At 43.4% G+C, this 26,807-nt stretch overlaps 1 protein-coding gene across 21 annotated transcripts in view; it reads left to right on the forward strand.

The window, feature by feature from the left end:
- Nucleotides 1-9,572: 9,572 nt before the first annotated feature.
- mycbp2 (MYC binding protein 2) overlaps nucleotides 9,573-26,807 on the forward strand; it is a 221,781-nt gene continuing 204,546 nt past the window's right edge. For 20 of the 21 annotated variants that reach the window (XM_033022959.1, XM_033022965.1, XM_033022976.1 and 17 more), the window contains exon 1: nucleotides 9,596-10,243. In XM_033022959.1, the coding sequence (XP_032878850.1) occupies nucleotides 9,897-10,243 (347 nt within the window). In that variant the 5' untranslated portion in view covers nucleotides 9,596-9,896. Of the gene's footprint in view, nucleotides 10,244-26,807 lie in introns of all 21 variants that reach the window. The other variant, XM_033022978.1, reaches the window with a different exon arrangement.

The following is a 26,807-nucleotide window of genomic DNA, read 5'->3' on the forward strand; positions in this document are numbered from 1 at the left end:
GCTGCGGGAGCCCCGGTCTTTAAACTTTCCCACGCTGGCTGGAAATCACACGACCCAACTGAGGATCCCAGGTACGGTACCTGGAGACCCCGAGATGACCTCCAGAGCCGACGGGCTGGATCTTCCAGGAACAACGGAGCTGGAGCTGCCGACTTTGAGGGAACCCCCGTTCATTACGGAGCTGGAGCTGCCGTCTGTGAGGGAATCCCTGTTCCAGCGCAGGTTTGCAGAATCAGCAGGTACTGTAAACACAGTACCTGGAAACAAAGGGGAAGCCTCCATTGTGTCCGGAAACGTGGCCGACGGGCAGGACTTCAGGTCAGAATGAAGCGCAGGGGACCGGCCCCCCTCTCCCTACTATCCTACTGGCAAATGTACAGTCCCTTGAAAATAAAGTGGAGGACTTAAGGGCAAGACTGCCTTATCAAAGGGAGCTGAGGGAATGCTCTGTGTTCTGTTTCACAGAGACATGGCTCACCCCCAGCTCCCCAGACTCAGCAGTCCAGCCTGAAGGGTTCTCCATCCACCGTATGGACCGTACCCTGGCATCTGGGAAAGGAAGAGGAGGGGGCGTCTGCCTCATGGTCAACTCTGCATGGTGCTCAGACGTGGCAGTCCTGTCCAACTCCTGCTCTCCGCACCTGGAACATCTGGCGGTGAAGTGCCGTCCCTTCTACCTCCCAAGGGAATTCACCTCCATTATCCTGACCGTGGTCTACATCCCACCCCAGGCAGACGTCCGTCTGGCACTGGAGGAGCTGCATGCCGTGGTTAACAAACACCAGACGTCTTACCTCGAGGCATTTACCACCATTGCTGGGGACTTCAATAAGGCAAACCTAAAGAAATCGCTCCCTAACTCCCACCAACATGTCTCCTGCTGCACCAGAGGACCTAACACCCTCGACCACTGCTACACCACCATCAAGAATGCCTATCGTTCTAACCCTCGCCCTCACTTCGGTAAATCCGACCATACCGCGGTGCTGCTTCTTCCTGCCTACAGGCAGCAATTGAAGAGCGCACCCGCAGAGGTGAGGACAGTACAGAGCTGGTCAGGGGGGGGGGGGGGGGCAGAGGACCAACACCAGGACTGTTTGGATTCTGTAGACTGGGCAATGTTCAAGGACTCGGCAATGGACTTGAACGAATACGCCACAGTCGTTACAGACTTCATAAAGAAATGTGTGGAGGACTGCATCCCTACAAAAACCTTCCGAGTGTTTCCCAATCAGACACATTGGATGAACTTTGAGATCCGCACTCTTCTGAAGTCCAGACACAGGGCATTCACGTCCAATGATATAGTGGCCTACATGAAGACCAGATACGACCTTGGTAAGGCCATCAAAAAGGCCAAAAGGGACCTGCTCCAAACTGGAGGATTAGACAGATGTTCGGCAGCTGTGGCGGGGCCTGAATGCAATCACCTTCTACAAGGCAAAACCAGGAGGTAGCTCGAATGTCGGCAAAACATCTCTCCATGACGAGCTCAATGCTTTTTACGCACGCCTTGATAGGGAGAATACTGATGTGCCTTCCCGAGCCCCCATTCGCTGTGATGGTATTTCAGTCTCAGTTACAGAGGCCAATGTCAGGAAATCCTTCAGAGGGCTGGTCGTGTTCTAAAACCCTGTGCGGACCAACTGGCTGGAGTTTTTACGGACTTTTCAACCTCTCACTTCTGCGGTCTGAGGTCCCCACCTGCTTTAAAAGGGCATCAATTATACCAGTGCCCAAGAAGAGTAAGGTGACGTGCCTCAATGACTATCGACCAGTGGCACTAATGCCGGTAGTGATGAAGTGCTTTGAGAGGTTGATCATGGAGCAAATCAACTCCTACCTCGACAAAAACCTGGACCCACTGCAGTTCTCTTACCACAACAGATCCACGGTGGATGCGATCTCGCTGGCTCTCCGCTCCGCTCTGGAACACTTGGACAACAAAAACTCATATGTCATGGCCGTCCGAAGGGGGGGTGCGTTGGGTGCGACCGCACCCCACTTTTTTTCCCTTAAGAAAAAAGTCACAAAAAAATAAAATAAAATAAAATTAAAAATAAAATTAAAAAATCGAAAATTCTTTTTAAAAAAATCAACGTTTCCACTTTGGAAACGGCCAGTTCTCTGTTCTCTCGTCCCCAGGCGGGAGTGGCTGAATCTAAACCCAACGGCTGTAACCTCAACACCAGTCGCCGCTGCGGCGGAGCCCGCTCCCCTCGCTTCCCCCCGCTGCCAGGGCCCAAGCCATCTTCCCCCCACACCACCCCCCCCTGACCCCCGCTGGTCCCACGCCACCCCCGCTGGGCTCATGCCACCCCTGCTGGGCTCATGCCACCCCCGCTGAGCCCACGCCACATCCGCTGGGCCCACGCCACCCCTGCTGGGCCCACGCCACCCCTCCTGACCCCTGCTGGGTCCACGCCACCCTCGCTGACCCCTGCTGGGCCCATGCCACCCCAGCTGGGTCAACGCCACCCCCGCTGGGTCTATGCCATCTCCGCTGGGGTCACGCCACCCCTGCTGGGCCCACGCCACCCCCACTAACACCCTCTGGGTCCCCGCCACCTCCACGAGGCCCACGCCACCTTCATCCCTCCCGCCCGCTGGGCCCCCGCCACCTTCATTTTTGCCCCCCCCCGCAAGAAGAAGGGGGGGATGTGAGAGGGGGGAGGGGGAGGGGGAGAGAGAGAGGGGAAGGGAGAGGAGAGAGTCATGGGGAGGAGAGAGGGAAAGGGGGATTATCTTGAGTGAGATTGCAAAATTAAGGTAGGTTTTAGAGCTATTATATTTTCTCCTCCATATGAATAATATTAAACAATATCAAATAATATCAAACAATTGGAACTGCTTTCTTTTCCTTGATAACAATATTGAAAAATATGAATTCCATAGTTTGTGACATAAATACACATTTTAATGGGATCATTATATACAGATGTAACATTTCCATTTTGAGATCGGGGGAGGGGGGGTGTTGGGGTCAAATATGCGTCAAGCCGATAGCCTAATTGTTAAAGAGTTAAAAGATAGCCTAATCGATAAAGCGCTGAGAAGAGGAATCAGAGCTGCCAAGGAAAGATACTCTGAGAAGTTGAGGAGCAAGTTCTCAGCTAGTGATTCTTCTTCAGTTTAGAAGGGCATGCAAGAAATCACCAGCTATAAGAGGAAAGCCCCCCGCTCTTTGGACAATCGTCAGCTCACGAACAACCTGAATGAGTATTACTGCAGGCTTGAAAATCAGAAACGTAACCCTGAAACCCCCTCCCCAACAAACACAGCCAGACCCCAGTCTGCAAAGAATGGACCCTGCACCCTCTCCTTCCCATTCACCACTTCACACCTACTTAAGGCAAGACTCCAGTATGAAAAGAGTGGAACCTTTCCCACCCCACCCAACCACTTCACACCCACTCACAGCCTGACCTCAGTCTGCAAAGACTGGGCCCTTCTACACCCACCCCACTCCAATCACCACTCCACTCCAATCACCACTTCACACCCAAAGACTGCACCTCCACAGACACCTCTGTCAAGCTTCTCAAGTTTGTGGATGACAAAACCCTGATTGGACTGATCCAGGATGGGGATCTCTGTACTCTTTTCAGTTTGACATCTTTCCTATAACATGGTGCCCAGAACTGAACACAATATTCTAAATGCGGTCTCACCAACGTCTTATACAACTGCAACATGACCTCTCAACTTCAATACTCAATACTCTGACTGATGAGGGCCAAAGTGCCAAAATACTTTTTGACCACCTGATATACCTGCGACACGACCTTCAAGGAGCCATGCAACCATCAACCATTCGTCTGCCCACCTGGCTAATTGATCCAGATCCTGCTGCAATCTTTCACAACCATCTTCACTATCTGCAAAACCACCACTCATCAGCAAGTTGTATCATCAATGAAGATAAGTGAGCCAGTATCTTCAGCAGCCATACATGCCCAGGCCATAACACCCCCAACACCGATTCACAGATGAGGTGGTGTGCATTGGATCTTGGACACTTCCTTCTCTCCTCCATACTTTGCTCTTGCCATCACTCTGATATGTTAATCTTTGTCTCATCTGTCCACAAGACCTTTTTCCAGAACTGTGGTTGCTCTTTTAAGTACTTCTTAGCAAACTGTAACCAGGCCATCCTATTTTTGAGGTTGACCAGTGGTTTGCATCTTGCAGTGTCCAATCCAATCCAATCCAACTTTATTTGTTAAGCACTTTAAAACAACCAATGTTGACCAAAGTGCTGTACAGAAGAATAAACAAGACATCATAAACAGACAACATAACAGCAAAGTGCTTTACATAAATTAAATAATAAGTTCCATTACAAACCATAGAAAAAGGTTAAAAAAAAAAGAATAAAATGGACACAACACATAGAAAGTGTAAACATAGAAACATAGAAAATAGGTTCAGGAGTAGGCCATTCGGACCTTCGAGCCTGCACTGCCACTCAATATGATCATGGCTGATCATCCAACAGTATCCTGTACCTGCCTTCCCTCCATACCCCCTGATACATTTAGCCACAAGGGCCACGTCTAACTCCCTCTTAAATATAGCCAATGAACTGACCTCAACTACCTTCTGTGGCAGAGAATTCCAGAGATTTACCACTCTGTGTGAAAAATGTTTTTCTCATCTCGGTCCTAAAAGATTACCCCCTTATCCTTAAACTGTGACCCCTTGTTCTGGACTTCCCCAACATCGGGAACAATCTTCCTGCATCTTGCCTGTCCAACCCCTTAAGAATTTTGTAAGATTCTATAAGATCACCCCACAATCTTTGAAATTCTAGCGAGTACAAGCCGAGTCTATCCAGTCTTTCTTCATATGAAAGTCCTGACAACCCAGGAATCAGTCTGGTGAACCTTCTCTGTACTCCCTCTATGGCAAGAATGTCTTTCCTCAGATTAGTGTTGTGATGCATGTAATATAATTAGCATATGTTATGTCTTGTGCGAGTGGACGCATGCGCTAGGGGAGACTCAAGGTGGCGTCCTGCAATAAAGTAGCTTGTTAGTTTACTCCTGTATCTGAGAGTTCTTTTAAGTCAGTTCCAAGTATCCAAATACACTACAAGTGTAGCCTCTGTATTTCTGTTTATGAAGTCTTCTGCAGACAAATTCACACATGACTCCTGAACTGTGTTTCTGATCTGTCGGACAGGGTGTTGGGGGATTTTTCTTTATTATAGAGAGAATTCTTCTGTCATCAGCTGTGGATGTCTTCCTTGGCCTGCCAGTCCCTTTGCGATTAGTAAGCTCACCGTTGTTCTCTTTCTTCTTAATGATGTTCCAAACAGTTGATTTTGGTAAGCCTAGGGTTTGGCTGATGTCTCTAACAGTTTTATTCTTGTTTCTGAGTCTCATAATGGCTTTTTTAACTTGCATTGGCACAACTTTGGTCCTCATGTTGATAAACAGCAATAAAAGTTTCCAAAGGTGATGGATAGACTGGAGGAAAGACTAGGTGCTGAGAGCTCTCTTATACCTACATTAAGGAGGCAATTAAACACACCTGAGCAATTACAAATGCCTGTGAAGCCATGTGTCTCAAACATTATGGTGCCCTGAAATTGGGGGACTATATAGCTGTAATTTCTACATGGTGAAACCAAAATGTATAAAAATACCCTTTAATAAAATCTGACAATGTACACTTTAACCACATGTGATTTTTTTATTACAAATCCCAAATTGTGTACAGAGACAAATAAATAAATGATGGGTCTGTCCCAAACATTATGCATGGCACTGTAACGTCAGAACTGCAATAATCAGGCAAAGATGTTTCAATGGAAACAAAAAATTGACTCTTTGTTGTCAATTGCAGGGAGGAATATATGCATTTGAATATTTTTTAATGTGCAGATTTTAGGAAGAAAAATAACAATGTGAAGGGGCAAACACGTCATGACAAAAATGATCAACATAGAATGGTGATAAAGTGAAGGAACAATTCAAAAGGAAGAGCAGTCAACAAATTATTTACAAGTCAAAAAATTGTAATGTATCCCTAAAGCTGATCATAACTGATAAGTGTTTAGTCAATTTATATATCAGAGGTAGACAAAAAAGCTGGAGAAACTCAGCTGGTGAGGCAGCATCTATGGAGCGAAGGAAATAGGCGACGTTTCATGTCAAGACCCTTCTTCAGACCCTACATCGCATAGCGATGTTACAAAACCTACCTTCAGCGGCGCCGCCGCAAATCTGCCACGGGCTGTGCGCGCGACTTTGGTGCCTTTGAAGGGGGGGGGGGGCAGGATTAAAATGCAGGTTTGTATCGCTTGTCGGAGAGGGATTACCTCGGGCTGCTAGTCGATGAAGAAAAATCGATCTGACTTCCGTTCCCGGTTTAAAAAAAAAAAATCGCAGGGGCAATTTAGTAGTTGGATTAAAGTAAAAAGCCCTCAATGCCAACAACGTGATGGATCGCAGAAACAGGACAAAACGTGGCTTTAATCTAATTTTACGTTGCAAAAATGTTATTTGGGCCCCATACAAATCGCCCGTGTCTTTCCTGCCGATATGGGGTTCAAATACATGGCAAATGCAACGTTCCGTTCGATCTCATTCCAGAAACACCCACTCGCAAGATGATTTAAATCCTTTTTTTTTTGGACAATCATGTCATAAGAGCATCTAAATCATCTATATTTTGTGTAATTGTCTATCCATAGTCAATATTTTTATACTATATATCCACAACAGGCATATTGTGCAAAACAATAATAATTTTGATCATATTGAAAGTGGATGTTTCTAGATTAATTTATGAGAATTAAACATTAAATTCTTTCCATCTGGCATATAGGTTCATGACAGTGATTAAAAATCATTTGCCATGTATTTGAACCCCATATCGGCAGGAAAGACACGGGCGATTTGTATGGGGCCCAAATAATGCTTAAAAATCATGTTATATTGTGAATTCTTGTGTGAATGGGATTAATTTGTTATTTGGATACTTAGGCTATTTAAAAAATATATAATTTTCTTAAGTAATGGAATCTACAGGACATTCTTAATGGGAAAGTAGTGGGCAGAAAGGCATTTCATGCGTGGTTTGAAGAGCAAAAACATGTAGAGGGGTCGAGATGGCCTGTTTCCGTGCTGTAATTGTTATATGGTTATATGGTAATGCCAAAATTGAAAAGTTGAGGAAAAACAAGGTGTACAGAGTTGCTTATTGGTTACAATCTGAGGAGTATGATGATGCTACTGATTATGATATGCCAATGTACCACTAGCAATTGATCTTCTCCATAAAGACTATTGCTAGAAATTGTAATTTATTTACCTATCTGTTAGGTTATATAATACATATACATGGGGTGGGGACTGGACATTGTGCCTTCCTCCACAGTGCTATCCACTGTGGGGGGATGATTTTTTTTTGTCTAATTGTAGTCCTGTAGGTCTGTGTCCAAGATGGCTGCCGTGAAGAGAGAGTGGACGCTGGCGCGCTTTGGCTGCCGTGAAGAGAGAGTGGACGCTGGCGCGCTTTGGCTGCCGCTGCTCCCTCTTCACACTGTGTTTTTGATTTTCTGTTTTTGGATTGAATTCTGTTTTTAATTTGTGTCTCTGTGATGTCTTTATTACTTGTTATATTCCGATTATATGTTATTCCGATTACTATGTAAGGTGTCCTTGAGATGTCTGAAAGGCGCCCATTAAATAAAATTTATTATTATTATTATATAATACAATAATATTAAAGTTCTGATCTTGAGAATATCACATTTTTTAATTTTCAAGGCAGTCTGGGTGTTTATTACTATTTCCGTCACAAGTCAATTTTGTAATTTGCTACAATTAGATAACTAACTAATTATATGCTTTAATTTCAGGTCATCCAAGTAAGATGTTTTATATTTGTTTCAGAATGCTTCAATCTATAATAACTGAAAATTTCATTCAGTTCTCTTAATTTTTAAGAAAGTTATGGGCTTTTGACTGTCCTCGATCACAGCTTTTGTGTTAAGTCAATGGAAAAGCAATAGGTGCTAATTTCCGAGTATGAATATGATTATGCAAGGAATAGCAATAGGTGCTAATAAAGATGCTAATTTCCGAGTATGAAAATGGCCAAAACTTTTTTAATACTGAAGATATGAAAGTGAATTAGGTGTCAAATTAAACTTCTTTTTATTCTTTATCTGATGGGATAAATTGCAGACTTGATTTTTAATCTCAAAATTTTGTAACATTGCTACGAAACATCGCCTATTTCCTTCGCTCCATAGATGCTGCCTCACCCGCTGAGTTTCTCCAGCTTTTTTGTCTACCTTCGATTTTCCAGCATGTGCAGTTCCTTCTTAAACAATTTATATATCAGCATTGTTTTAACATGCAAATCCTTAATACTTTAAGTGAAAGTGTTCAACTCTGTCGTCAGGAACGCCAGTCTTGGCTGGCAATTAAAGGCAGTGGCGAGGGAGTGCTGAACAGTCAGAAGTGACATTTAAATGAAAAGTTAAACGACGTCACCCCTCCCTTATTCCTCCTTTCAAGTGGTTGTAATTATATATTTAAAAAACACAAATCCTCCCGTTTCTGTGCGACGTTCATCCATCAATCATAATCATTTAAAATATATATTTTTTGTCGATGTTACACATGTTTGTCGATGCTACACAGATGTGGGAGGTTAAAGATCAATGTCGATGTTGAGTATAGGAGCAGGGAGGTTCTACTGCAGTTGTACAGGGTCTTGGTGAGATCACACCTGGAGTATTGCGTACAGTTTTGGTCTCCTAATCTGAGGAAAGACACTCTTGCCATAGAGGGAGTACAGAGAAGGTTCACCAGACTGATTCCAGGGATGGCAGGACTTTCATATGAAGAAAGACTGGATAGACTCGGCTTGTACACGCTAGAATTTAGAAGATTGAGGGAGGATATAGAAACTTACAAAATTCTTAAGGGTTTGGACAGGCTAGATGCAGGAAGATTGTTCCAGATGTTGGGGATGTCCAGAACAAGGGGTCACAGTTTAAGGATAAGGGGGAAATCTTTTAGGACTGAGATGAGGAAAACATTTTTCACACAGAGTGGTGAATCTCTGGAATTCTCTGCCACAGAAGGTAGTTGAGGCCAGTTCATTGGCTATATTTAAGAGGGAGTTAGATGTGGCCCTTGTGGCTAATGGGATCAGGGGGTATGGAGAGAAGGCAGGTACAGGATACTGAGTTGGATGATCAGCCATGATCATATTGAATGGCGGTGCAGGGTCGAAGGGCCGAATGGCCTACTCCTGCACCTATTTTCTGTTTGTCGATGCTACACAAATGTGGGAGGTTGAAGATCAATGTTACATTTCCCTTATTACGCCATAAAAGGTATTTCAAAGGATTTAACGCATTCTGGACTTACAGAGAAGTACAACATATGAATTTAGTTGTAACCACATACAACAGAGGCAGTGCAGCACGCTGGACGACGTGCCTTTCTTTCAATGCAGCAGCCCCTGGTGCCACCCAGTGGGCTGGGAGGACCGCGCCAGTCCTCCCAGCCTTGTTAACCTATCCCGGCATGCGGCGTCGCCACCGTCAGGACGGCAATTTCAAGATGGCAGCATGGCCGGGTCAGAGTCTGAGCAGTGGGAGACACCGCGGTGAAACGGGCAGCTGAACGGCCACCTTCTGGCCCACTCGGCGTTCTTGGTCCGACCCCGAGGAGAACGAAGAGGATGCGGAGAGAGCGGTCGGCGAACTGAGATCGAGAGAGACGCCCATCCGGGTGTGGAGCGGCAGCCGCCGGCCTCCTGTCACTGTTGGTCCCCCCCGTCCACTCCCCTCCCCTTCAGTGTTCTCGGCTGGGTTGTGAAGTTGCTCGCCGCCTCCTCCTCCCTGCCTCCCCTCCTTCCCCCGGAGGATGATGTGTTCGGCTCCATCTCCTCCTGCACCCGGGGCCGGTGCCGGTGGCGGCGGCGGTTTCTTTCCTTGCACCTCGCACGCGGAGCCCGAGCACTCTGCCGCCGCCGCTGCTGCTTCTCTCCACACGGACTCGCTGCTCCTGCCGCCGCCTGGGTCGACGGCCGATGCTCGGGCTGTTGCAACTGCTGCTGCTGCTGCTGCTGCTGGAGGAGGAGGCGGCGGCGGCAGCAGAGGAGGTGGAGGAGGGATGGAGGACGGGGCCGGGCGTCAGCTGCTGTCAGGGAAGCTACTCGGGAACAAGTACCAACAGCTCTTCGCCGCCGCCCTGGATCTCCAGCATAGCAGGTAAAAACAGCCAGGGAGGAATGTCAGCCCAGCTGTGCACATGACACAAACATGACACAAAGGGTGCAAGCACACAATGAATAAAAAAAAATAAAAGCAGGAAGTGCTACAACATTAAGTCTGTTACTCTTCGTAGACGCTGGCTGAGCTGCAGTGTGTTTCCAGCATTTTCCATTTTTATGTCAGTTGTCCACCAGCTTGATTTAAAAAAATAAATAAATGTAAGGCGTGCAAGCACACATGGATCTTTCAAATACAGTGTTTCCAATGGGATTACAATAAAACAGGCTGTAGACTCAAATATTAAAGCGATTGAATATTTATACTTTGTGATTGCAATTGGGACTTGCATTAGATGCACTGCGAGTCACATAGGATTAGATGTTTAGCGAGTAACGTCCGAATCAATCGTCGTCCACTGTTACAGCTACATCGGATGCGGTTGTCAAGGTTTATAACCTCGAAGGGGTTTAGACCATGTAGTCGGGGGTTAACTGTTCCTGTTTTAAATTAGTACGCAACTTGCCGGGTCTTGTATACAGCGTACTTCGATGTAGGTTGACGAGTAAAACGTAGGGAATTCTTGCATTGGGTTGGAGACAATGATCTGTTTATGCGAGATGAGTGGCCGTTTGACAGAGGGAGATGGGTTAGATTGGGCCATTCTGCGTCTAAGTGCCCAAGGCCGTGAATATGACAGTTTTAAGTGTTTGTCCACTTGTTTTTGCAGATGCCAAATTTCCCCCCTATTGTTGTACGCCCATTAATTGGGGGTCGGGGGAGAGAGATAGATGATACGTGTTTGAGCGAAAAGGATTTTTTTTTTGTTTGTTGTCGTGCTTTAGATTTCGGGCTGCACACTTACTGAGGATGGAGTTACTGTTTGGTTGTTTAGCAAAGGACAATAAGCGGACCTAAAAAAGCATGAAAAGTGGTTGAGAGCATTTGCCATTCAATCCTTCGCTTCCGTATTCGCTTTGGTATAAATGATGACTAGACGCGCAAGTATTATAGACAACGATGTTCCGTCATTAAAATATAGAAAACACCCGCTAAATGTTAATAACTTTGAGGCCATCCCCATTCTCTGACCCTATGGATCCACTTCAATGCATACCGTGCCATAAAAAGATGAAGTAATGTTGTGAAATGCTGCTCCCTTAATCACGTGCAACGCTGAAAACGAAACCTATGCTGCATGAAAATGAAAGGATCTTGAAAAATATCATTTGTACAATGCCGCTTGTATTTATAAAATGGTGTAGCTGTGAAATATCATTTCTATTTGCAACATGAGGTAGTACGTATCGTGCGTGAATTACCTAATCCATTTGAACGTTATAGGGTGGAGCGTTACTTATCTCTTGTGATTCGATGGCAAATCAGCAGTAAACGCAGTTGGACAAGGAATGGCCAAACCGCTGTTAGTGTTGTATTACTGAGCAATAAAAAAATGGGTGAAAACGTGTAACAAATAATATTGTGGAATTATACGTCATGCGAATTGTATTTTGACGGAACCTAAGTGTAGATTTATGGAGATATGCAAAATGACCATTCCTCCTTGCAGGTGTAACACTTTTTGTGAGAATCCTCAGTTCTGTTAATACCATCTTGAGCATAGAAAATTTTTATCAAATATTGAGATGGTGCAAATGAGAAATACATCATGAAGTGATAGATAAGAACGTAAAAAAAGTGTTATACAATATTGCAGGAATGTGCATTGGACATTATTCAGGATGCGTTTTTTAAGAGTTTGAGCTGCCGACTTCCTACACAGTGCTGTGGTGTTATCACATCACTGTTCAGTACCGTAATGTTCCACATACTAGAAAAGAAGCAAACCAAAAAAAATCTTTGAATAATGGAGTTAGTTGACCAATAGAATATAGAAAGTTATATCTTGAGCGGGGATTTTTATTTTCATGTGAAACCAATGCAAACTTAATTGCAAGTTATGATTATAGTTGAACTTAAAGTATTCTTGTTAGCTTCATAATTGAATCCATGTATTGTTCTGTATCACAAAATACTTGCATTTTATTTTTAAACTGAATCGGTCTTGAGCTACTGTAACAAGCGATAGTTTGTTATGATGGCATAATAAAAATAACAAATCAACGCCAGTGCAAAACCTGCTGTGTTTCTGTATGTTGTTGTGGTCTTTATATAGAATCCAGAGGCCTCAAGGGGCTGTCCCACTGCAGCGACCTAATTGGCGAGTTTTAAAGAGTTTAGGAGAGTTTGAAAAAGTGTCATGTTGAAGACCTCCTTCGACTATGTTGAAGACTAGCTTCGGGAAAATTGGAGAGTGAAGACGACCTCCTTTCGACCATGTTGAAGACTATCTTCTACTACCTTTGACTACCCTCGATTACCTACAAATAACACGTTGACCTACTTCGACTAAACCTACGAGTAAAAATGGCGACTTTTTTACTCGCGGGCATTTTTCACCATGTTGAAAAATACGCCGCGACCTAGCTGAGGCCTCGAGTACGCGGGGACTACTCTCGAGCATGAAGGAGAGTTACAAAGACCTCCTAGGACCTTGTGTCGACCATGCTGCGAGTATGAGTCGAGGGCAAACTCTTCTAAACTCACCAATTAGGTCGCCGCAGTGGGACAGCCCCATAAATGACCAAACTAAGTCTCAAATATAGATTATACAATGACACCTGCTTTGTTAAGTACATGTAATATACAGATGAGTGTCAATTGCAATGCTACTGAGAGGAATTCATTTATTTTGTGATACTATATAACCAGAGGGCTTTATAGGGGGGTTGCACGTAAGGTCAGTGGGTCATAGGGCTTGACGCGCGGAGCCGCTCAATCCATCTGGAGGACATCCGTAACTTACTGTATATGTTATTAATGCAAGAAACGCGTACTTTCCTACCTGTTAAAAACCGCCAAAATGTTGAATTTTTGTGCTGATAAAAATTGTGGAAGTCGGGGTAAGTGTGAGAGACATGTACCTAACTTCAGAATTCCAAAAGTGAAGCGAAACGAAGGTAAAGAGAAGCGAGAGCTGAAGGGCCAACAGCAGCTAAAGTAATTGGTAAACATTGGCTGTGCAGATATCGGAATTGAAAATATTGGGAATTATGGCGTTTGCTCACTGCATTTCATCAACAGTAAGGCATTATTTGTGATTTTTTTTTCTTGATTCTTTGGTATCTGAAAAGTCTCAAAAGTGATAAATCTGGCTGTAAATTTTTCTTTAGAAGGGTTTTCATTTTGTATGTAAAAACCCACTTGAGAACCATGGGCGATTTAAAAAAATTACAGCCAGATTTATCACTTCTAAAACTTTTTAGATGCCAAAGGAATCAAGAAAAAACACAATTAATGCCTTAGTTGATGAAATACAGTGAGCAAACGGCCAATGTTCGCCAAGCATTCTGGCTGTTGTTGTCCCTTCAGCTCTCGCTTCTTCTACCGTCATTTCTCCTCACTTTTAGAATTCTGAAGTAGGCTAAATGTCTCTCACGCTTATCCCGATTTCCATAATTATTTACAGCGCAAAAATTGACGATTTCAGCCGGTTTTAACGGGCCCGCTACGCTGGAAACCATGGTAAGTGCCTACCTGCAGTTCATCGCGTGTACTCCATTTGGAGTAACGTAGCAACAGTACGGGTCATGGGTCGTGACCCGACTGCCGTGAAACCTCCCTATATACAAATAGCAAACGCAAGACATTCTTGTTCTTGCAATATCCGTTATTTGATGGACTAGTTGCCAAAACAGACTACTTATTTGAATTTTTCAAACTTTTAAGTCAACAAAATTCTGTACACACCATCTGGAAATTTTAGCAAATAATCCTATGTCTTAGTTAATTGCAAATCAGTAACAGTGATAAACATTCATTGTACACATTAAATTTGAGGAAATGAAAGTATCTGAATTTAGGTTAGTCTTTACTATAACGCTGCTTTATTGCTGCAGACCAATTACAGAAACAAGCCTAGAAACATTAAACATTAGGGTCACAAGAAACTGCAGATGCTGAAATTTTGAGCTAAATATGAAGTGCTGGAGGAACTCTTCTTTCAGAGCTTCTTTCAGAGGTCAGGCTTCTTTGGAGGAAATGGACAAACAATGTCGGTGGTCAGGACTTCTTCAGACTGTTCCTCCAATTCTTAATGCTTTCTTTGGGATTTTTTTTACAACAAAGATGTTGGATATTGAGTGTGTTATATCTGGGTCCAATTAGTGGATAACACAAATGCATCATGGCTCAAAATATTTGAGTTGAATGGTTAATGATTGGCAGTAACACTGCAGATCAACATGTTTGTTTTTGGTTTATCATTTATTTCACTGCTCGTGCAGAGATTGTAGAGTTCAGGCAATAACATATCTATGTTGATGGTCATTAACTGCTACTCCAATAAAATTGCTTTGATACATGGAACAAGAATATATAACGTGATCAAATTGTTTATGTAAAGATAAATCCAGTTCTCTTTGACTTTCATTACCTTAAATACTAGTCTTGAATGGCAAGTGATATTCACTCGGTGTCCTGATGATTTAATTTGATTTTAACATTTTGAATCTTGAAAAGGTTTTCACTGTAATCACATCAGTATTCCCAATTTTTATAAATGTTGTAGAAAAGTGGCATATTTTGTGCCCAAAACCTCATGGAAAAATGATAAACTGTATATCCTGAGGTGTGTTACAACAGTTTAAGTATATTCATCTGTTTATCATTTATATTTAACTCTCAATTTAAGATAAAACTATTTTGCCAACGTGTTCAACATCATAACTTAAACATTTCACGTGCAAGTCTTAATGGTTCGTTGTTTTTTTAGAAACAATGAATTCAGTCCATTTAATTGCTGAAATTCAAAAACTTGAAAGCATATTTAAAAAAAGGTGAATAATTATTTTAAAGTGCAAATTCTTAAGTTGTAAATGAACTATGTACAATTATTTTTGGACAAAATCATATCTAGGGGTTCTTGTGCAAGGATATTATTTGTTGTATGCTTTATGATCATCTCTTTGAACTGTCAGCTCTTGGGTCACTTGAGGCACAAATTAAAATACTGCCACAGTTTTAACTTTTAGCTTACATAATATAATTAAATAAACTTTGGATATTATTTAGACCAGCAGAGCAAAGAACAACACAGTATATTCTGCCTGGGTTGTCCACAACCTGATGGTATGAATATTAGAGGTAGACAAAAGTGCTGGAGAAACTCAGCGGGTGCGGCAGCATCTATGGAGCAAAGGAAATGGGCAACGTTTTGGGCCGAAACCCTTCTTCATGTAGGGTGTGGGGGGGGGGGGGGGGGGGGAAGGGGAAGGCGGGAAGACGGGAAGAAGAATGGAGAGAGGAAGAGGAGGAGCCAGAGGGCTGAGGGAGTGCTGAGAAGGGGAGGAGACAGCAAGGGCTACCGGAAATTGGAGAAGTCAATGTTCATGCCGCTAGGGTGCAAACTGCCAAAGCGGAATATGAGGTGCTGCTCCTCCAATTTCCGGTGGTGCTCACTGGCCATGGAGGAGGCCCAGAACAGAAAGGTCAGATTCGGAATGGGAGGGGGAGTTGAAGTGCTGAGCCACAGGGAGATCAGGTTGGTTAATACGTACCGAGCGGAGGTGATCGGCGAAACGATCGCCAAGCCTACGCTTGGTCTCACCGATGTAGATCAGCTCACATCTAGAGCAGCGTATGCAATAGATGAGGTTGGAGGAGATGCAGGTGAACCTCTGTCGCACCTGGAACGACTGCTTGGGTCCTTGAATGGAGTCGAGGGGGGAGGTAAACGACAAGTGTAGCATCTCTTGCGGTTGCAAGGGAAAGTGTCCAGGGAGGGGGTGGTGCGGGTGGGAAGGGAAGAATTGACCAGGGAGTTACGGAGGGAGCTGTCTTTGCGGAAAGCAGACGGGGGGAGATGGGAAGATGTGGCGAGTGGTGGGGTCACGTTGGAGTTGGCGAAAATGACGGAGGACTATTTGTATGTGACGGCTAGTGGGGTGGAAGGTGAGGACTAGGGGACTCTGCCTTGTTACGAGTGGGGGGGATGGGGAGAGAGAGCAGTGTTACGGGGTATTGAAGAGACCCTGCTGAGAGCCTCATCTATTGTAGGGGAGGGGAACCCCGTTCCCTGAAGAATGAGGATATTTCCGATGCCCTGGTGTGGAACACCTCATCTTGGGAGCAGATGCGGCATAGACGGAGGAATTGGGAGTAGGAGATGGAGTCCTTACAGGAAGCAGGGTGGGGGTCCATCTAATTCCACCTATCATCCACCTGCCTGTCTTCTAACTTCACCCCTCCACACCTAACTCTAGCTGCCCATCATTCTTCACCCCTCCCTGGTCCACCTATTGCCTCATATATCCTACCTCATCCTCTCCTTATTATAATAGCTATCTTCTCTCTCCACTCTTTCCTGATTTAGGGTCATGATCTGAATCATTATCAATTTGTTTCTCTCTACAGGTAACTGTTTTGACTCACTGAGTTTCTCCAGCATTTTATTCCTTTGGATATTATGGTTGGTTGTTTAAATCACTTTTTGTATTTTAGTTTGACTTTTACCATTAGGCAAATTCTGTGGTACATTTTTGAAAGGTTAAGGAACGTATTTCTGATAATTCAGTATTTATATTTGTGCTAGATTCATGATTATTTTTCTTTTTTCCTAGCAGCATATTATAACAAAATCCAGCCAAAATTACAATGAGACTTTAGTGGGTAGTAGGATAGCTGCTAGCTTTTCATTTTTTTGGCTATAAAAATATAAACAGACAAAATTGAAACATTCTTAGTCCCAGAGTGAATGGGAGAAAATGACTGCAAATGACATCAAGGTTGCTGGAGCTGCGAACAATGAGGAATGCTGTTATGTATACAGCGGTATATAGATCAGCTACAGAAATAGGAAGAAAAATGACAGATGGAGTTTAATCTGAGCAAGTGTGTGGTGTTGCACTTTGGGAGGTCAAATGTAAGGGGAAGGGATGCAGTTGATGGCAAGATCCTTAACAACATTGATGTGCGGACGGATCTTGGAGTCCAGGGTCATAACCCCCCGAAAGTGGTAGCACAAGTAAATAGTGGTAAAGTAGGAGTATGGCTTCATGGTCTTCATTGGTCAGGACATTAAGTATAAGAATCAGCAAGTCATGATACAACACTAAGGTTTTGGTTAGGCAGTATTTGGAATATTGCATGTAGTTTTGGAAGAATGTGAGGGCTTTGGAGTAGGTGCAGAAGATGTTTACCAGAATGTTACCTGGATTATGACATATTAGCTACAAGGAGAGGTTGGAGGAACTTGGATTTTTTTGACTGGGTTGAGGGATGACCTGATAGAAGTAATACAATTATAAGAGGCATAGATAGGGTTAGACAGTCAGAATCGTTTCCCAGGTGGGAGGTCAAAAACTAGACGACATAGCTTTAAGATGAGAGGGCAAAGTTTAAAGGAGAAATGCAGGGCAAGTTTAATTTTTCACACAGCGGGTGGTGGATGCCTGGAACATGCTGCCAGGGGTGGTGCTGGAGGTAGATATGATAGTGCCATTGAAGACCTTTTTAGAAAGGCACCTGCATGTGCAGCAAATACATGGATATGAATTGTATACTGGCATACCAACAGGTCTGTTCCTGGTCTGTACTGTTCGATGTTCTAAATTAAGAATATGGTTAATGTAGAAACTGGAAATGTTTTATGATATTATGATAAAAGTGTTTAATTGGAAATAAAATGCAATGGATTGTCTAGCATAACTGCACCGTGAGACACCATTGATATTTGTGATTATATTCTAATGCAGCTGTATTTGGAGTTAAAAGTCAGGGCCCTTTTAAGAGACGTTTTTTAATTCAAGGTCTTTAAAATTGCAAAGTTCCAAAGGAATGCTTTCATGTTATTGCATCATGAAATGCAATTTAGATTTATTTTATATGAAATAAAATTGAAATGCTCAGATTTTGAAAGTTTGCCTGTTTTGTACTCAGCTGCATATAGCCACGGTCATACAGCACAGAAATGGCCTCTGGCCCAACTAGTCCATGCCAACCCCCAAGCATGGACTAGTTGGCCCAAATTACTCTAAGCCTTTCTTATCCATGTAGATATCCAAGTGTCTTTGAAATGCTCTTATAGTACCTGCCTTAATTATCTCCACCTGTCCCACTTTGGAAACCTGAACGGAAACCTCTGGAGACTTTGCGCCCCACCCAAGGTTTCCATGCGGTTCCCGGAGGTTGCAGGTGGTTGCCGGAGGTTGCAGGTAGTGGAAGCAGGTAGGGAGACTGACAAAAACCTCTGGGAACCGCATGGAAACCTTGGGTGGGGCGCAAAGTCTCCAGAGGATTCCGTTCTGGTTTCCTAAGTGGGACGGGTATTTTTGGCAGCTCATTCCATATACCCATCACACTCCGAGTAAAACTGTTGCTCCTCAGGTTCTTATTAAATGTTCTCCTCTTACCTTAAGCATATTATGATAATATTTCCAAAACAGTGGATATTATTGTGAAATTCACTTTCGGTTAAGTCTGTGGACAGAACTATGCAAGTGACTGCATTGAAGCAGAAAATTTGTGAATTTTATCATATTTCTGGTGAAAATACACTGCTTGCATTGGGTGAAAGTTCTATAATTTTATATAACTGATATTGTTAACTGTACATTTGACTGTTTGATGGCAGCCCAGGTATTTGCAGTGCTCAGTATAAGCGAGATCGGTATTCTGAAAAACGCAAGGAATCATGAGATTTGTCGAAAGCCACAAGCGATAAAAACTCTCAGCAGCCGTGTCGCGGCATGGACACAGACCTGCGCCTCATCTGCAGCCAGGACCGAACCTGTGTCTCCGGTTCCGCAATTGCTGCTGAACCGCCACTGGACCATTCTGGGGGCGGCCAGAGACGTCGGGAATCAGAGGGGAGCGGCGCCCCCAGGCCCACAGCCAGCGCGGAGAAGCAGTGCTAAATCCAGCTGAACTCTGCCTGTCTTGCCGGATTAACCTATAGTCCTGCCTGGTCTGACGGGACACCAGCCCGGAGCAGTGGAGTTAGCGCTGCTTCTCCGCGCTGGCTGTAAGCATGAGCCATCCTCACAAGTCCCGGCAGGGCTGTAGGTTAGCCCGGTGAGACAGGCAGAGTTGAGCTAGATTTAGCTCTGCTTCTCTGCGCTGGCTGTGGGCCTGGGGGTGCTGCTCCTGTCTGACTCCTGACGTCTGGCCGCCCCCGGACGGCGCGGGGGGGGCACTCGGGAGGGGACGGGGATGGCCCAGTGGCGGTTTGGCAGCGATTGCGGCGCCGGAGATCCAGGATCGATCCTGGCTGAGGATGAGGCGCAGGTCTGTGTCCATGCCGCAGCTCGGCAGCCAAGAGTGTTTTTTGCATTGTGAGCTGTGACCTGGGCATGCGCAGTCGACTTGCCTACTCAATGGCTGATTTAGGGTCGTCAGTGGGAATTTTGTTTGAATTCACATGCTTTTTGTATGCAGTAAGTATGTGCATCTTATTTCTCATACTATTTTCAGATTGTCAGGTTGCAATATTTTTCTTTATTTTATAACTGATCTTCTGTTCAATTCTATGTGCAGAAGTGGGTAAAAACAGAGACTTTAATTGGGAAAGGAGAGCCAAATGTTTTCATTAATGTAACATCGTACTCAACCATTGAACAGCATCGTAAATGTTTTAAGATCACTGAATTATCTCATTGTTCATCTTTGGAAAGCACAATAGCCTCTCCGCTTTGGGGACTAACGCCTTTGCATATGAATGATTTACATTGGGAATATGAAGCAAAATTCTTATGTACTCTTTTTCATTTGTGATGGCTGCAACCCTACATGGCAGTCCAATGTTAAAACTGAACAGATTTTGGTCATGTGCAAGACCTATTTTTGCTTGCATTATCTACTAGCATTTCTGCTGGTGTGATTCTGATTTTTAGTAGGATATTGTTATGTAATATAAATCCTAATATTTTGATATCTGGGCACTGAAGCTCCTCATTGGTGTGCAACTGAGTTTATCTTTTTTTTCCAAAGAATTGAATTAGATTAAAGTTTTCAGAGATTTATTTGCATATTCCCAATATGTGGATAATTTCCAGCCAAATATTTGCAAAATACAAATTATAATATGATCATCCTTGCCCAGCATGTATTCATTCCAGTCCCTACAGTGCCCACTAGTTCTGCAAGGCATCCAGAAAACATGTGGACACTATGTGCTCTGTCAGGGACACACCGGCACAGCCATATACCCAGAAGAGGGACAGGCAGGTCACTCAGGCAGAGGCTTTTGCTCATGTTTATTTTGAAAGCTGCAGAAAGCTGTTTTATTTTTATTTGTGGTAGACCTAGATTCCTCATTTCACATGATACCAAAAAAACAAGTTACATAAAAATAACTTTCATTGTTTATTAAAGGGATACATTTCTGTGGGCCTTTTGATCAAAACAACCACATTCTTTGTGGTTCCCTGCTTGGGAGACAAAAGTGATATTTCTTTAATGTGCCGTCAGTGTCATTTCCTTTCAGTCAATCTGAATTATGTACGTTATTTAAATCATTTGGAATAGGCACCAATTAAGTATAATGTTGTCTGCTTCTGAGTTTTGCTTGACATTTTAGGCATTCCCATACTTTCCTCCGTGTAAACAATCTTTTTTAATATACATGTTAATAAATGTTACTTTTTCACTTGGTTTCAGTTTGCCTGTATGTTCATAAGTTGATAAATCATAGCAGCAGAATTAAGCCATTCGGCCCATTGAGTCCACTCTGCCATTCAATCATACTTGTTCTATCTTTCCCTCTCAACATCAGCTACCCATCTTCTCCCCATAACCTTTGACACACTAATCAAGAACCTGTCAATCTCCACGTAAATACCCAATTACTTGGCCTCCACAACCATCTGTGGCAATGAATTCCACAGATTCACCACCCTCTGGCTAAAGAAATTCCTCTTCGTCTTTCTAAAGGTCCTTTTATTCTGAGACTGCCCTCTGCTAATAGACCCTTACAGTAGTGGAAACATACTCCACACTGTCTAGGCCTTTCACTCTTCGGTAACTTTCAATGAGGATGCCTCTCATCCTTCTAAACTCCAGCGAGTACAGACCCTGGCCATCAAACACTCATCATACGTTAACCCATCCACCTCGGCATCATTCTCGTAAACCTCCAAATGCCGTTTTACCAGCATCCTATATAGCCTCAGCATTGCAACCCTACTTTTATATTCCAGTTTTCTTGAAATGAATGCTAACATTACATTTACTTTCCTTGCCTGCCAATTCAACTTACAAATTAACCTTTTGGGAATCCTGCACCAGCATTCCCAAGTCCCTGTGTACTTCCAGTTTCTGAATCTTATCCCCATTTAGAAAATTGTGTATGCCTTTATTCCTCCTACCAAAGTGCATGACCGCACACTTTGCTATGCTGTATTCCATCCGCCCACTCCCATCTGTGACCATTCCCCAACCTGTTGAAGTCCTTCTGCAGACGCCCTGTTTCCTCTACACTACTTGCCCCTCCACCTATCTTCCTATCATCTGCAAACTTGGCCACAAAGTCATCAATTCCGTTATCTGACTCATGGTTCTACAATGTGAAGAGTAGTTTATTACATTCGGCTTAATTGATTGTGGTTGCTTAGTTAACCAATTTAAGCTGCCACTGGAAGAAGTTTAAAAATAGGCTTCACATTGAGGATCTCTATTCCTGATTCCAGATAGCAGTGGATTTGATATCACATTCCGAATAGAATTGAACAATTCGCTGCTTAAATGTCTAGAACTGAGAAACAGTGCACAGATATTTAGATGTGGGACTACCTAGGACTGGAAAGAGTGATATCCAATTTGTGCATGACATTAAACAAAGCATGCTGTATAATTTAGGCTGGAACTAAACTGAAAAGTTTAGGGCTATTGGGCTCTGGTAAACTATAGGGCTCTGGTAAGACCACACCTGGAGTATTGCGTACAGTTTTGGTCTCCTAATTTGAGGAAGGACATCCTTGTGATTGAGGCTGTGCAGCGTAGGTTCACAAAATTGATCCCTGAGATGGTGGGACTGTCATATGAGGAAAGATTGAAAAGACTAGGCTTGTATTCACTGGAGTTTAGAAGGATGAGGGGGTATCTTATAGAAACATATAAAACTATAAAAGGACTGGATAACCAATGTTGGGCGAGTACAGAACCAGGGGCCACAGTCTTAGAATAAAGGGGAGGCCATTTAAGACTGACGTGAGAAAAAACGTTTTCACCCAGAGAGTTGTGAATTTGTGGAATTCCCTGCCACAGAGGGCAGTGGAGGCCAAATCACTGGATGGATTTAAGAGAGAGTTAGATAGAGCTCTCGGGGCTAGTGAAATCAAGGGATATGGGGAGAAGGCAGGCACGGGTTATTAATTGGGGACGATCGCAATGAATGGCGGTGCTAGCTCGAAGGGCCGAAAGGCTTCCTCCTGCACCAATTTTCTATGTCTATGTTCTATAAAAAGATGGTGATGAGATTGCCGTGCCGTGTAGTCAAGTCAAGTTTATTCGTCACATACACATACGAGATGTGCAGTGAAATGAAAAGTGGCAATGCTCGCGGACTTTGTGCAAAAAGACAAACAAACAAACTATAAACACAATCATAAACACACACATATTCTTTTTCATATTAAATATTGGAAGGAAAAACGTTCAGTAAAGTTAGTCCCTGGTGAGATTTGCAGTCCGAATGGCCTCTGGGAAGAAACTCCTTCTCAACCTCTCCGTCTCACAGCATGGCAATGGAGGCGTTTGCCTGACCGTAGCAGCTGGAACAGTCCGTTGCATGGGTGGAAGGGGTCTCCCATGATTTTATTGGCTCTGGAGTTGCACCTCCTGATGTATAGTTCCTGCAGGGGGGCGAGTGAAGTTCCCATAGTGCGTTCGGCCGAACGCACTACTCTCTGCAGAGCCTTCTTGTCCTGGGCAGAGCAATTCCCAAACCAGATGGTAATATTTCCAGACAAGATGCTTTCCACAGCCGCTGCGTAGAAGCACTGGAGGATCCTCGGAGACACTCTGAATTTCCTCAATTGCCTGAGGTGGTAAAGGCGCTGCCTTGCCTTACTCACGAGTGCTGCGGCGTGTGATGTCCATGTCATATCCTCAGAGATGTGGACTCCCAGATATTTAAAACAGCTCACCCTATCCACAGGATCCTCATTTATCCTCAATGGTGTGTACGTCCTCGGATGATGTGCCCTCCTAAAGTCCACGATCAGCTCCTTCGTTTTTTTGATGTTCAAGAGGAGGCTGTTATCCTGGCACCAGAGTGCTAGATCAGCCACCTCCTCCCGGTAGGCCTTCTCATCGTTGTCTGAGATCAGGCCCACCACCATAGTGTCATCAGCAAACTTAATTATTGAGTTGGAGCTGAACCTAGCCACACAGTCATGTGTGTACAGGGAGTACAATAGGGGGCTGAGGACGCAACCCTGGGGTGATCCTGTGCTCAGGGTGAGGGACTTCGATGTATTCCCTCCCATCTTGACCACCTGGGGCCTGGCGGTGAGAAAGTCCAGGACCCAGGCACACAGGGAGGTGTTGAGCCCCAATTCCAGTAGCCAGTCTGGTGGGGACTATCGTGTTGAAGGCTGAACTGAAGTCTATGAACAGCATCCAACGTAACCCCCATTCTGGCTGTCAAGATGAGAGAGAGCGGTGTGCAAAACCTTGGAGACCGCATCGTCCGTGGATCTGTTCGGACGGTATGCGAACTGCAACGGGTCCATGTTGCGAGGGAGGAAGGCGCAGATGTGTTTCTTCACCAGCCTCTCAAAGCATTTCATGACTACCGAGATAAGGGCCACCTTATTCAGACAGGCTGGGGAGGCATTTTTTGGTACCGGTACAATGATGGATTTTTTGAAGCAGGCAGGGTTAGATTGCTGAGTAGTGCCCGTTAATGTGAATACCCTCGTCTCACCTATACAAGAATTTAAAATTGGTTAAGTAGCTCGTTTAAATCGAGAACTACTTGCAAGTATTAGCTGACCACTTTGCTGAGAACTGCCATTCGGACTTACCTCGAATTTTTGACAAATTTCCAAGAAGCAGAGTTGGGCAAGGAAAATGACTGACTCCATACATTGCGTTACAATCATAACCATTCTTGGGCCAAATGTACTGCTTTATTCTAAGTAATGTAGATAGACCTTGCAGGTGGTTGTGGCGTTTGCTGCTATATAGTGAAACTCTTATGACAAATCATTCTTGTATGGATTGCAATCACCTAAAATGAGCTTGACACGAGATGATATGTTTGCCAGAAATGAAGACCTCTGAAGTGGCAGTGTGCTTCTAATTAACGTTGAACAGTACAGCACAGGAATTTTGTATGTACTGACCAAGATGCCAATTTATGCTGAACCCATCTCCCTAAACATGGTCAATATCCCTTCACGCTTTGTCTATTCACTCTTGTCTAACTGCCTCGGGTGATGCTATCGTTTTGACTCCTTCCACCTCTGGCAGCGCATTCCAAGCATGTATCACTCCATGGACACGTGCCTTGCAAAATAACAACTTGCATTGCAGAGGTTTTTATGTTTTGCCCTCTCACCTTAAATCTACGTCCTCTAATATTTGACATTTCTACACTGAGCAAAATATTCTCACCATCTATCTTATATGTGCACCTCATCATTTTATACACATCTATCGGATTACCCCTTGGCCTCTGACAATCTAGAGAAATCAATTCGAGTTTGTCTAACCTTTGGATCAGCAGGTACATGGCATGGTTAGCAAGTTTGCAGATGACACAAAAGTGGGTGGTATTGTAGATAGTGAAGGTGGGTGATAAAAATTACAGCGGGATCTTGATCGGTTGGGAAGGTGGGGTGAGGAGTGATTGATGGAATTTAATACAGAGGTGTTGCTCTGTGGAATTTGCACGTAATCCCTCTGACCCCATGTGTTTGCTCTTGAGTGCCGTCCTTTTAAATCCCAAAGATGTGAGGGTTAATTGGCCTCTAAATTGCTCCTAGTACGTAGGTAATGGATGTACAAGTGGGAAAACATTGAGTTATTGTGGTCGGTATGGATTTGGTAGGCTGAAGAACCTCTTTCAATGTTGTATCTCTAAAAGTAAAAAAGAGTTCCCAACACTGATCTCTGTGGAATACCATTGATCACAAAACCTCCAATCAGAATTATCTCCCCCCCCCAACCACTATCCTCTCTTCTATGGCAAAGTCAATTCTTGATCAAATTTACCAAGAGTCCGTGGATCCGGTGCCTTTATATTCTGATCAGCCTGCCATGTGGGACCTTGTTCGATAATTTATTAAAATGTATCTGCAGAACATCCTCTGCCTTACCCAGATCATTCATCTTTGTCCCTCCCTCAAAAAAACAAATCAAGTTTATAAAATGGCACCTCTCCCTTGCTGACTATCCCTAATAAGTCCATGCTTTTCCAGATGTATAGGAATCTTCAATAATTACCTATCATTGATGTACGGCTCATCAGACTTTCTCTGTGGCCCTTAATAAGCAAAGGAACATTGGGTATTTTCTACTCCTCTCTCTGGGAGATTGCTTGTGGCTAAAGAGGATGCTAGGATCTCTGGCAAGGCTCTTGCAATCTCAATAATCTGTGATATATTCCATCAAACTCTGAGGACTTGTACACCATAATGTAGCAATGTTACAACATTTTGAGATTTAAAAAATCGGCTGCAATTTATCCCATCAGATAAAGCATAAAGAGGTTTAATTTGACACCTAATTCACTTTCATATCTTCAGTATTAAAAAAGTTATGGCATTTTCATACTTGGAAATTAACATCTTGTTCCCTATTGCTTTTCCATTGACTTAACACAAAAGCTGTGATTGAGGCGAGTGAAAAGCCCATAACTTTCTTAAAAATCAAGAGAACTGAATGAAAATTTCAGTTATTATAAATTGAAGCATTCTGAAACAAATATAAAACATTTTACTTGGATGACCTGAAATTAAAGCATATAATTAGTTAATTACCTAATTGCAGTTAATTACAAAATTGTGACGGAAATAGTATCACCCAGACTGCCTTAAATTCAAAAATGTGATATTCTCAAGATCAGAACTTTAATATTATTGTATTATATGCTGTAAATCCGTAACAGATAGGTAAATACATTACAATTTCTAGCAATAGACCAAGTCTTTATGGAGAAGATCAGTTGCTAGCTGGTACATTGGCATATCATAATCAGTAGCATCATCATACTCCTCAGATTGTAAACAATAAGCAACTCTGTACACCTTGTTTTTCCTCAACTTTTCAATTTTGGCATTGTAAACTACAGGTTTTTGCTCTTCAAACCACGCATGACATGCCTTTCTGCCCACTACTTTCCTATTAAGAATGTCCTGTAGATTCCATTTCTTAAGAAAATTATATATTTTTTAAATAGCCTAAGTATCCAAATAACAACTAATCCCATTCACCCAAGAATTCACAATATAACATGATTTTTAAATCTAACTGTCATGAATTTATATCCCAGATGGAAGGA

The sequence above is a fragment of the Amblyraja radiata genome, chromosome 6 (assembly GCF_010909765.2).
Source record: "Amblyraja radiata isolate CabotCenter1 chromosome 6, sAmbRad1.1.pri, whole genome shotgun sequence".
NCBI lineage: Eukaryota > Metazoa > Chordata > Chondrichthyes > Rajiformes > Rajidae > Amblyraja > Amblyraja radiata.